Source organism: Camelus dromedarius, chromosome 29 (assembly GCF_036321535.1).
Source record: "Camelus dromedarius isolate mCamDro1 chromosome 29, mCamDro1.pat, whole genome shotgun sequence".
NCBI lineage: Eukaryota > Metazoa > Chordata > Mammalia > Artiodactyla > Camelidae > Camelus > Camelus dromedarius.
Genome location: NC_087464.1, coordinates 15,128,699 through 15,141,684, shown reverse-complemented (window position 1 = coordinate 15,141,684; position 12,986 = coordinate 15,128,699). Strand labels below are relative to the sequence as shown.

General features: G+C 49.6%; 1 protein-coding gene across 5 annotated transcripts in view; it reads left to right on the top strand.

Moving 5' to 3' along the window:
* NTRK3 (neurotrophic receptor tyrosine kinase 3) overlaps positions 1–12,986 on the top strand; it is a 335,000-nt gene that overhangs the window by 53,606 nt on the left and 268,408 nt on the right. For 4 of the 5 annotated variants that reach the window (XM_031440537.2, XM_031440536.2, XM_031440532.2 and 1 more), the window contains exons 2-3: positions 11,775–11,849; positions 12,321–12,392. In XM_031440537.2, coding sequence (XP_031296397.2) covers positions 11,775–11,849; positions 12,321–12,392 — 147 coding nt within the window. Of the gene's footprint in view, positions 1–1,185; positions 1,516–11,774; positions 11,850–12,320; positions 12,393–12,986 lie in introns of those variants that run through there. The other variant, XM_031440535.2, reaches the window with a different exon arrangement.

Below are 12,986 nucleotides of genomic sequence, written 5' to 3'. Positions count from 1 at the left end.
GGAAATACCCTCTCACAATGAAAGTGCCTGGAGCTTTGGAGTGACTTTTCCACATTAACTCTGAGGTTGGGTTGCAGTGAGGAAATCTACCCTTTTAATAGGGGGAAATACTGCCCTCGTCAGCCTTTATGCAGTGCACTTGAGCCTAATGCTCACTTACCAGTTCGCCTTTATAACTTCCATATTGAGTGAATTAAGTCCTCCGTGCGGGTAGTTATTAAAGAAGTGATAAGTGCTTTATAATTCAGTAAAGGGTGGCCTGGCCATTTCATATTTTCCTAAGGAAATTGGCCACTCGAAGGGCTGCACTCTCGGGCCCCCTGGGGCCAGCTGATCTTAGGCACAGAGTTGCACTATTGGATTACTTTCAAGCCAGCTGCTCTGGCTTGGACCAGACTTTCCTTCTTGCTCAGACTTTCTCCTCCAAAGCTCACTGGGGAGAAAGGGTCAAAGCCAATGTGTCTTTCCCTGCCTCAGGCTGTTTCTGCTCTTGATCAAAGACCTCCTCTTTTTCTCCTACTTCAAAGCTGAGATGTCTAGAAGGAGATGGAGGATTTATGATCAGCATGGTTTGACTCTCATCCGTAGACAAGAGGAGACTGTCTCCAAGGGGCCACAGGCCTCTGCCTCCCCTCTCCCCCCACTACTCCGCCTACCATAAATGGGTACCAATTCCTGCATCACACCTTTGATTTTTCAAATAGTTGAGAAAATGCTGGTCCCTTCAAGACCTCGGGAACCATAGCCTTTTCAGGGCTTGCTGCAAAGTCCCAGGGTTCTGAGGAAGAACAGTCATTTATTAATTTGTTCATTTAAATCTTCTACCATGAACCAGGAGCTGGGCTGAGTCTTGTGGATACGATAGTGAACGAGGTGGACAGGTTGCCTGCCCTCATGGAGCTTGTGTTCTGTTAGGGGAGAGGCACAATAAACAAGTAAACACAAATATGAGGTCACTATAGATTCTGTCAAGTGATATAAAGCAAATAATGAGAACCACTTTTCTGAACCTTGGCACCAGTGACATTCTGGATGGGATAATTCTTTGCTGTGCGGGGCTCTCCTGTGTTGTAGGATATTTGGTAATATCCCTGGCCTTTACCCGACTAGATGGCAGTAATACCTCCCCAGTTGTGACAACCAAAAATGTCTCCAGACATTGCCTAATGTTCCCTGGGGGGAAAACCCACCTCTGGCTTGAAAACTTTTCATCCAGAGGATGGTGACACAGAAGGACTTCAGCTAGGTTGGTCAGGGATGGCCTCCCTGAGGAGATGACATGGAAGGGGAATTCAAGTGTTTTTAAGGGCAAAAACCAAGTGCAAAGGCCCTGAGAGGAGGGAGGGAGCTTGGTGTTTGGGAGACTAGAAAGGAGACCAGTGAGACTAAAGCCAAGTGAACACAGGTCGGCTTAGTCTGAGCTGAGGCGGGAGAGGGGTGAACCAGTCATGGAGAACCTTGCTAGCTGGGGTGGAGTCTGAACTCCATCCCCAGGTGCAGGAGAAGCCATTGGAGGTTTGTTTTTGCTGGGTGATGGTGGGAGGGCTCGTGATCTGATTTATGTTACGAAAAGCTCATCCAGGCTTCTGTGTGGAGGACAGATTTTAATCAGGTCAGAGTGGAAGCAGTGGTCGTGAGAGGCTGATGATAGCCTGGGTGATAAGAGGTTTGTCAGAGGTGATGAGAGTGGAGACAGTGAGTGAGTGCAGCTGATTATCTCTTGTGGAGGTGGACTTGCTAAGGTGTGGAATTTGGAGGGAGGGCAGGGAGCAGTCAATGATGAAGTTTGGCTTGGACAGTTGGGTGGCAACAGAGCCACCTGCTGCGATGGAGAAGCCCAGATGGGAGGACGGCAAGGGCTGGTGTTGGACCTGCTGACTGATGTATCAGGGAGGAGCCTGGAGCTTGGAGTGGGGGGGTCTGACTGGAGACACATTGGGCGCTCTCAGCACATGGATGGTGTTCAGAGCCAAGCACCCAGGTGAGATCCTGGTGGCCTGGTGGGGGTGAGACCTATGAGACTTCACCATTGAGGGATCAGACAAAGAAAGGAATCAGCAAAGGAGACTATGAAGGACTAGCCAGGGCAGTAAAGAGAAACCCAGGAGAGAGTGGAGTTAAGGAATTCATAGAGAAGCCAAAGTTTTAAGAAAGAGAGAGTGGTTAATTAGGTAAAATGCTGCTGAGAGACTGGGAAACTGGACAGCAGAGAAGAATCTATTAGGTTTGCCAACATGGAAATGACTGGTGACCTTGACAGTGTAGTTTTGGTAGAGTGACAGGGACAGAAGACACATTGGGCTGAAGAATCAAAGGGAGGTGGGGAGGTAAGGCTTGGGATGTAGATAATTCTTTTGAAAACATTTGCCATACGGAGGTGGAAAGACCTGAGTTGGTACCTGGAGGAGAACATGGAGTCCAGGAGATTTCCTTTTAAATGGGCTCTCCTAGAATGTGTTTGTACGCTGATGGGAAATTCTAAGAGAGAGATGGTGTGGGTAGAGAGATGGGAGGGAGAAAAAGTGAATGAGTCCTTGAGAAAGCGAGAGGGGGTGAGAGCAGGTGAGGTCCGCATGGGGAGCTGGTAGAGGGCTAAACACTGAAGCTCTGCTGTTGACCGCTTCGGAGTTCACTCATTCAGTCATTTACTCAGATGTCACTGAGTGTCTGCATGGCGCTGGGGACACACACTCTCACTCAGTGCCCTCGGAAAACCCATGTTCCGGTGAAGGCCAGAGTTGTGTGGGGAAGGGAAAGGTGGAAAAGATGTGCCGGGTGCCAAGAGCACTTCCACCTGAGCTGCTCCGATGTTCACCCACTTGCCCACTGTTGACCCTGATGGTGAGCGGTAGACCTGAATTCTGGTTCTGGGAGGGAGATCTGGTCCACAGGTCTCCCGAGACCTCTGGGATCACCCAGTTTCTGGGCTTGGTAGTGGTTCTCCAAGTTGCCTGTCCCCAGTAGGGATGTTGAATGGTGTGCCCTGGGCCACATCCCTCCTCAGAGATCAAGTTCAAGATTCCCGTGGGGTTGGCCCAGGGGGCCCAGGGTGAGGACCGCGCAGGTGCTGAGCATGGAAAACCACTGGACGCTGGCATGAGGGGCATCTAGATGGCTGCTTAGCACCCACCTGGGTGGCTTCCCAGGTGTGTACTGAGCCTGGGGTCACTGCCCCTATTTGAGATTCTGGAGGTGAATGTGCGGGCAGTTAGACGGATAGGATCTCTGTTCTCTTGTTTCATATTTCTAGAGACATGACAAACACGTAATCAAATAATCAAATAAGACAATTACAGATGGTTATTAAGGGCTGTGAAGGACATAAACAGGGGCTTGCGCCAGAGAGCAGCTGGCGGGGAAGGGAGGGTGGGCTCAGAAGAGTCAGGCTGTCCGAGAAGGTGACCTTTGAGCAGAGACCTGAGGGATTAGAAGGAACCAGGGAAGAGGGTTCCATGGAAGTTCTGGTGGGGAATAAGCCTGACATGTTTAAAGAACAGAAGGCATGTCTGTGTGGCGGGGACCTAGAAAACCAGGGAATTTATTCAGAGAAGCTCGTGGGCCGTGGCACGGCTTTGGGGTTTTCCTGCAAGGACCAAGGGAATTAGCTGGAGGTCACTCAGCAGGGAGAGGAAGATCGCTCTGGAGCAGAGACGGTTGAAGGAGAGTGAAAGCAGGGAGGCCGCTTAGGAGGCAATGGCTGTTTGCAGCTAGTAGTGGTGGCCCCCTGGTGCGCAAATGTGTGGGCACGCTGGGTCCTGTGCCCACCCAGGGGGGCTGCAGTGAGAATGGGGAGAAATGGGTAGACAGGTGAGGGGCAGGCCGGTCTGGTCACATAGCGGCAGAGCCGGACAGTGTGGACTCCCCCGTGAACTGGCCGACTCCCGGGTGAAATCTCACTCCCGGGAGCTGGGTCTCTTATCGGGGTAGCAGAGGGCATGTGCCCTTGATTTTTTCTCTGTTAGGAGATGGAGCATTTCAGCACCTGAAGAGCAGAGGTGTGTGCACAAACGTTCCCCGTTCCTGGCACGAGTTTGGGGTGGATCAGGAAGCCAACACAGACGCTGTTGTCTCCCATCTGTTCACTGCACCATCTGAATGTTCCTTTCTGCGGTCCCGGGAGGTGTCTCCGATGCGGGGCTGGTTCACCGTGGCCCTTGGCGTGCAGCTGCTTGTAGGGCTGGTGTGCTAACACGCTGGCGTGCTCAGGTTGCAGCCCGAGGAGGTTCCCCAGGCACTCGAGTTTGGCTCCCCAGGCATCTAGTATCCCCCTTGACAGCTGTCAAGGAAGGGAGAGCCGGGTGACTTGGCTGGTGTGATCCGATGCGATGCGGCTCCTCCCCAACCCCCTTAGTGCCTGAGCTCCGTGGAGCTGTTGCTCCAGACGGTTTGTTTATAATGCTAAACATATCAGATAATTGAAAGCTAATGCCTCTGTCTGGATCACTAGACATAATATGGCTGGGTAACAAATCAATTTCCTCATTGCCCTACAAGGCTTCGAAGTCAGACACCAGGCACATTCCTTGTCCGGGTTTGTGCGTGTGCATGCACGTGTGTGCAAGTGGGTATACACACTCATGCATGTGTGTGCTCCAATGCTGACTTGTTAGGAAATGAAATTCCAGGTTAGCTTCTGCAGGCACCCAACTCCATTCTTCAGTCTGGCGCTCTGTCTTAAACAGGATTCAGGTGAGAAGGTGAGGGGAGCCTCAGGTCTGACGGGGATCAGGGATATCTGGAGATGAAGAGACACCTGCACACAGTCTTGTTATCCGGAGCTCTTACATTCTGTACTGGAGGAGAAGAGTGCTCACAGACGAAACATCTGAGAAAGGCCAGTTTCAGCTACCTCCTGCCTGAATACACCTTCAAGAATGGGTATACTGAATATAATATACTAGTGGTGGTGCCACTGGGAAAAAGGGAATTGTAAGTTATCAACAAGAATGCTTACTTACCCGGAAAACTTAATTATCCAGAAAGAGGATGCCAGACAAAGTAGGAAAACAAGGGCAATAGCTGCCTGTCCATATGTGTGTGTGTACATGTCTGTGTGTGGGTTTTTTCTTATTCCTTTAAATCCTTACTCAGATTCTATTTACTCCTACTTAACACCCAGCTCCAGCAGCAGTAATGGAATCAGCTCTGCATTGCACTAGTGCCAGGTATCAGTGCTGAACGGAGGCCTTGAGCATCATCTCATCTAAGCCTCACAGCAGCTGGATTTCCTATTAGGAAACCAAGGACTGGTGAGGCCGGAGTAACTGGCCCAGAGGAATCCAGCTTCTAAGCACCAGAGCTGGGTATTGTCTCCAGATCAGCCTACTTCCAGCGTGTCCTTTGTTTTAAAATTAAAAAAAAAAATAATGGAGGTACTGAGGATGAATCTAGGACCTCGTGTACGCTAAGCATATGCTCTACCACTGAACTATACCCTCCCCCACTTTTTAAAAATTGAAGTATAGTTGATTTACAGTGTTCTGTTCATTTCAGGTGTACAGCAAAGTGATTCAGTTTTATATAAATAAATATATATATTTTCAAGTCCTTTTCCTTTATAGATTGTTACAAGATATTGATTATAGTTTCCTGTACAGTAGGTCCTTGTTGTTTATCTATGTTATATATAGTAGTGTGTGTCTGCTAATCCTCAACTTTTAATTTATCCCTCCCCACCCTTTCCCCTTTGGTAACCATAGTTTATTTTCTATGCCTGTGAAGCTGGTTTATAAATAAATTCATTTGTATCTTTTTTTTTTCAGTTTCCACTTATAAGTGGTATCATATGGTATTTGTCTTTCTCTATCTGACTTACTTCACTTAATATGATGATCTCTAGGTCTATCCATGTTGCTGCAAATGGCCTTATTTCATTCTTTTTTATGACTGAGTAGTATTCCATTGTGTGTATATACCACATCTTCCTTATCCATTCATCTATTGATGGACATTTAGGTTGCTTCTATGTCTTGACTATTGTAAATAGTGCTGCTGTGAACATTAGGATGCATGTATTTCATGAATTAGAATTTTCTCCATATACATGCCCAGGAGTGGGATTGCTGGATCATAGAGTAAGTCTATTTTTAGTTTTTTAAGGAACCCCATACTATTCTCCATAGTAGCTGCACCAAACGACATTTCCAGGGTGTCCACTCTTAACCTCTATGTGCCAAGGGGCTGTTGGAAGGAAGGATGGGCCCTGGGGATACAGTTCAATAGTAACTAAGAGCCAGAAAACCATTAAACATGGAAGCGATAGCCATTAGCATTCAGGAATGATTTCCAGGTAGGACCGTTTTGGGGAGAGGCTCAAGTTCCGCCTACTTCAAGAGCCTCTGAGGGTGTTTCTGTGTCACAGCTCAGCCGGTTAGGTGGGGTAATCATGATGACCCAGGATCATCAAGAATATGTAAATCATGTTCTATCTACTCCGCTTCAAAAGTCAAGGAAGTGTGTAATGCATTTTAGGGGAAAAAAAGAAACATCCAGCAAGGAAGTTGAACATGCAGAGGTTTTGCATTTAAATTTAGTTGTCTGGAAAATTTGGTTACGGAGAACAGCTCATTAATAGCAGCGAGAAATCACAGTGAAAATAACAGGGATTTGACAGCAAGGGAGGAGAGAGAAAAGGTTGGGGGAAACGAGGGAACGCCGGGCCTGCCACGTCTAAGCGAGGGAAGGATGCTCCCTGGTCCCATCAGCCGGTCCTTGTCCTGCTGGGTACCCAGGTGACCAGGAAATTTCTGCCAGGTGAAGGTGCTCCTCTTGTGGGCTTCCTCAACAACCTCAGTCTCCTGGGGTTGGACGGGGGTGGACGTCTCAGTGTTCCAGAGTTTTCTGTATTTAGAGGACTTAAATATTGGAGGTATAAACAAGTCTTAAGCGTATCCACATGGCACATTTTTAATTAAAATAGAGACCACAGTCTGTACCGTCAACTTTTATATGCTTGGAGAGTGCCAATTCATTACCAGATTGGCCCAAGCCAAACAGAAGGAGAAAGAAGCTGTGGTACAAAAGCACAGTTGGATTATTCTAGCACAAAGGATTTTTATATTCTCTGCGAATGTATTAATACTTCACTTGACATTGGCTCATCCCCACGTGGGTAGGAAGTGGCTCTCTGTGGATGGGGTTTATCTGTCCCTGGGACAGGGTGCTGGGTGAGTCCCTGGAGGTGGCTCCATCCCGCTCCAGCCCACCTGGCAGCAGCCTGTTCTTTGACTGTGGGGCCGTTTAGACCTCATGGAGGTTTTCTGAGCTGTAGCCCTAAGCCCAGTGCTGGCTGCGGAGCTCAGTGTTGTCATGAATTAAGACTCACTTCCTTCCTCTCTCTGGAAAAATGTTGCACATTGGCTTCTGGCAGAGAGTGGTGATTCTGTGATGTCAAGGAAGGGCAGTGTTGAGAGGCTTGGGACAGGGTATTGGGTCAACTCTCTGGATGGAATGTTTCATATTTCCGTGCAATGAAGAGGCCTTAGAAATGCAGAAGGGGAAATTTCAGTGGACAGAAAAGGCTCTTGGCCAGTGGATCCCAGCCAGAGCTTGGTGAGAAGAAGGGACCATTATTGCTTCTAGAATGTGTAACCTGACTTGGGCCATGGTCCAGCGGGCCAAAGACCCCTCCTTTCCTCTCAGGTAGTGTCCTTGTCACGAGAGTGTCCTGAGAACTGTGGTTTTTGATTGTCTTCTCTCACCTGGACCTTGTGACCTAGAGATGGGCCTTTTGGTTTTGGCTTGGGGCCTTTTTGTGTTTGCTGCAAAACAGTCATTTTCAAAATTGTTTTTGTTTGAAGCTGTGGAACTGTTTGTTCAATGGAATCTTAGGCAGAAGCCTTATATAAGAAAGCATGGTTTCCTAACATTGGTGCTATGGACATTTTGGGCTGATAATCCTCTGTTGTGGGGGTGCTGCCCTGTGCATTACTGAAATGTCTTGGAGAATCCCTGAAGATGCCAGTGTCACTCTCTTTCCCCCAGTTGTGACCATCCTGTCTCCAGACATTGCCAAATGTCCCCTGGGCCGGGGGTGGGGTGGGGTGGGGCAGAATCACTTCTGATTGGGAAGCACTTGTAAAGGGACTAAAGTGGAGGTAATTAAAGTAGGGGTGGGAGCCTGAAATCCACCTCTTTGTCCTCTCTCCCCCCTCACTGGTCCTGGTTAAAGCAGGGGCACATATTTCGGGAATAAGTCTGCAGGTCTATGCAGGGCCTGCCACCGCCACGCACTCAGAGCCTGAGCAGACAGAGGCAGAATCTGGCAGTCTCACTGACCCATGTTCCGGGCATCGCTCTGAGCTCTTTTCTCTCTGTGACAGGGATGGGCTGATGCATCCTGTGGTCCTGGATCAGAGTGACCAGTGACTGCCCCACACAGGGTTCAAGGGCCTAACCTGCCCTTTAAGAAAATGATCATTATTGATTGTTTATTACATGACAGAAAAAAAAATTGCTTGATGACAACAACGTGGGCCACCCAGAAAAGCACACAAAAAGAAGTCACGAATAGCAGTACTGGGCATTAGGCGGAGGGGACCACTGTTTACCACGAACGAAAGCAAACCAGACTGCTCTCGTGTTTTATCTTATTTATTTATTATATTTTTAGAGTCTGCCTTTTCCACTTAAACTTGTGGCTTCCCTATTAGCACAAAGCAGCCAGCAGAGTTACCATAACTGACCCTCTGGGGCTGGTACCAAGTGGTGAGTCATCGGGAAGACTTGGCAGGCGCCCCATCGATGTCATCTGCAAATGTCAGGCTGCACCTTCCTCACCCCGCATGTCCCTCGGAATCTGCTCCCAGCTGCCGGCTGTGCTTCCTCTGAACCTGTTTATAATTTCAGCTTGAACAATTTTCCTGGAGGTCACGAATGACAGGCTTACTACCCTTCCACCCTCTGCCACTTTGAGTTTTTTTAATCAATGATTGCTGAGAAGTGACAACTTCTGGAGAACCGGGATACCCTTTTTATTTTTTTAGCTGGAAAACTGAGAAAAGGCTGCTTAGCCTCTACAAAGCTCAGGGTTAAAGGTAATCAGCATGGCAGGCACTTCCTGAGGACTTAACGTGTGCCCCCAGCTGCCGTAAGGGCTTTGTAGCGCAGTCTTTCAATCCTCATGTCCTTTATGCTGGAGGTATTTTATTCATCCCATTTGACAGATGAGGAAACTGAGGCACAGACAGGCGAAGTAACCTGGAGGGTCCCAGAGATAGAAATAGCATTAGGGCCAGGATCTGCATCCTGGTAGCCTGGCTCTAGGCAGAGGTCAGCAACCTTTTTCTATAAATGGCCAGAAAGTCACTATTTTAGGGGGGGTTTCTGTAGCAATTACTCAACTCCATCTTTGTGGTACAAAAACAGCCATAGCCAAGAGTAAATGAAAGGATATGAACACTGACATTTAAAGTTCACATACTTTTCACATGTCACAAAATAGGATTCTACTTTTGATTTTTTAAAAAATGTAAAAATGATTCTTAGCTATACAAAAAATGATTCAAACTGTACAAAAATGGGTGGCAGGCTGGAGTTAGCCGTTTGCTGACCTGCTTCTAGAGCCCCGGGTCCTAACCACACTGTTGCGGTAAATAGGCTGCTCCCCGATATAGGAAAACTCACACTCAGAAGAGGATGCAGGGGCCGTTCTATTGACCAGGGAGCCTTGTGCACTGGGGACTTCATTCATTGCCCTGCCATACCTCAGTGCATGCCTGTGCAGAGGAAGGGTCATTTTGGGGCATGGGGTCAGGAGGGCTGAGAATGGTGAAGCATTTGAATGCAATAATGATGGACAACTCAGCCACAATCAAAACACATTTATGGAGTTCTAATGTGGGCTAAGAAAAATTATTTCCGTTATTTAAACAGCTTGATTGACAGCTGCTGGTTGGGAGTAGTTCTTGTCTGGAGCCAGGCTCCGGTGAATGAAAGGTAGCCTGTAGGAATGCCGCAATCTGCTTGGTGGTTTCCACGGACCGATGGCCCCGTGAATACCCTGGGTGGGGGTGGGGCTGGCACAGGTCCGTCTGCTCCTTCTGGCCCTTCCTTTTCATCTGACGTGGGGCCAGGGTCCCTGCCCTGGCGAGACCAGACCAAGCACACTGTCCTGGGGCCGTGAGGCTTCCAGGGAGAAGACTTTGGAGCTGGATTTCAGTACCGACTTAGCCACCTGGTCCATGTCCCCGGCAGATGCCAGTGTGTCTGGCTGCTTAGCAGGGGCTCCGGGAGAATGCGGTTCAAAAAGGGCTCTTGGCGTCCCTAGTCACTGTGCGTCTCTGAAAGGCTTCCAGAGGCCCCGGCCACCGCTGCTCTGTGGCCTTCCTGGCTCAGGATCCACTTGGTGGCAGATGGCAGAGCCTCGGGTGGGGTGGGGCCAGGGAGGGGATGTCTGGGGAAGGTGGCTGCCACTTTTCTTTGCATCAGGCAGCTCTGTCCCAGGGTGAGCTGTCACCGCTTTGCACTCCTCGCTGAGACCTTAGACCTCGGGGGCACTGACGGGACCCCAGGAGGGCAGCATGGCAGAGGGAGGCCTTTTCCTGTGGTCCTTTGGAGCTCCTTGGGGTCGAGGGTGTGTCTGTAGCTTTCTAGAGCTGGAAAGGACCTTGGTCACGGATAGTCTAATGGTTCTCCACCTGGACCCCGAAAGCAGTAACGGAGGATGTTTGTCAATATAAGAAAAACAAAGAAGCAAAGGCAGGCACATCCACACCCATGACAAGCCCTCCCACGCTGACAGTCCTTCCCAGTTCCCTTGCTTTGAGCTGGAGTTTATCCACTGGGTGAGTTAGCACTGGTTTATGCCTGTTGATAAGAAAGCACTAGTTAACAGTGATTTATATCTTTGATTAATAAATTGGAGAAGATGAATAGTTGTTACTTAATAAATGCGGTGTTCTCGCTCGACACAAACCTCCCTAGACGTGAAGTCTCTCAGGAGAAAGTTCTAAAGGAGATCTTTGTAAAGAGAAGGAGGAGAAACTGCCGATCTAGTGCAAACTTTCCCCTTTACAAATGGAGACACCAGGGGCCCAGGGAGCTGAAAGTCCCAGCTGCTTGAGTCACAGAGGTGACGCTGGACTCGGGCTTGCTGGCTGCCAGCCTCAAGTTCCCGTTCTTGCTGTGATACCGCGGTGCCTCCTGGGCGCCCCTCCCTTGTGGAGTCGCTTCTGCCAAATCAAGTCATTGATGTTCTTGAGTTCCAGGTGGATCGGGCTGTGGTCACCCAAAGGGGCCCATTGGTGTCTGATCCCTGGGGGACCCTGAGGTGGTGTGTGTTTCTTCTGGACTTTTCCACTCAAAAGCCTTGTCCACCAGCAAACACCAACCCTGCCCCCAACCACACTTGAGTTTTAGTACATCATTTCTACTGTCTTTATGGGCAGGAACTTGGAAAATGAGCCTGTTTTTAAAAAATCCTAGAAATGCAAAAGAAGGAAGGAGAATGGAAGGAAACTTAGTTCAGATGCCCCACAGGGAGACTGGGTCTCACATCTTCAAAGAATAGTCTTTTTGGAGCTGGTTGTGGGGGGATGTTAGAAGCTGTTCGTGGGCCTGGCGCTTGGGATCTCACGGTGGGGGACCCCGTCAGCCAGGTGGTGTGCGTGGTACCACACAGAGGAAGAAACAGACTCAGAGATGTTTGGTGACTTGGTAGAAAATCCAGCTCACAGTTGGCTGATCCGGGATTAAAACCTAGGTCTCTGGCTCTGAACCAGCACCTTTCCCACGGCCCCTCTGCTGACCTGCGCCCTCTCCTCTCCTCCCTGCAGACACATAGAGAACTGGCGCGGTCTGCACACGCTCAACGCCGTGGACATGGAGCTCTACACCGGCCTCCAGAAGCTGTGAGTGCGCCCGCTCCCGGGGTGGGCCAGGTCAGCCCGAACTTAGGGTTGAAGGCAGGACCTGAACCCAGTCTCCATGGCTAGTGTTCCTTCCTCAGCCCTGCACTTAGCTGATGGAACCCATGTGGCAGGACACTTCCAGGCACCTCCTCCTTTGGACTCAGTGAGAGTGGCTGTGGGGATTTAGGATGGGGGAAGGAAGGAGGCACAAATAGGGCTGCAGCCCTGTGGTTGCTGAACCAGACTCTTACCCACATGCTGGGATGGGCACATCCCTCAACCTTACCCAGGTCTCAGTGGGGTGTAAGCCCAGAGGCCTCCCACTGGACCCCCAAACTGGACCACCCCATGATGACTGATGGTGAAGAGGTACATTCAGTTCACAGGGGCGGCTGCAGTCCAGCCTTGGGCTGACTGGCTGTTTCTCTGCCCTGTGAGCTCTACTGATCCTCTTTTTCTCTCTTTCTCCAGGACCATCAAGAACTCAGGACTTCGGAGCATCCAGCCCAGAGCCTTTGCCAAGAATCCCCACTTGCGCTATATGTGAGTAGAGCGGCAGCGTGTGGATGGGTGGGTGAGGGGCATGTGGCAGGGAGGCAGGGTCCTGGGCAGTGAAGCCCAAGGCCTGAGACCTGGACCTGGCTTTGCCACTGTGTGTCCTGGGGCAAGTCCCTTTGCTTCTCTGGGCCTTAGATTTTGCCTCTTAAAATGAGGGTTTGGGATTTGATGATCTCTAGGGTTCCTGCCAGAAGGAAAAGCCTAGGACCAGGGCTTAGAGGGAGGGTCTGTTGACACTCAAGCTTGTTTGTGTCCCATGATGAAATTTGCAGTTTTATAGGAATGTAAGTGAGAGGAAATTCCCCACGTAAGTGTAGTATGTGATATGACTACTACACTTCTCAGTCTGTGTGTGTGTGTGTGTGTGTGTGTGTGTGTGTGTGTGTGTGCATGTGCTGGGGTGGGGGTTGGAAGAGGGAATCAGGGCAGACCAAGTGTTATGTCTAAATAGATTCTGGGTTCAATGCAGAAGAGCTTTGAAAAGTGGAGACTCAGGTACATAAGGTCACACAGCTTTGGGTCAAGCTGGAGGTCACATGGCTCTGGTGGGATCCTGTCTGTGCCTCCTTCCTCCCGCCT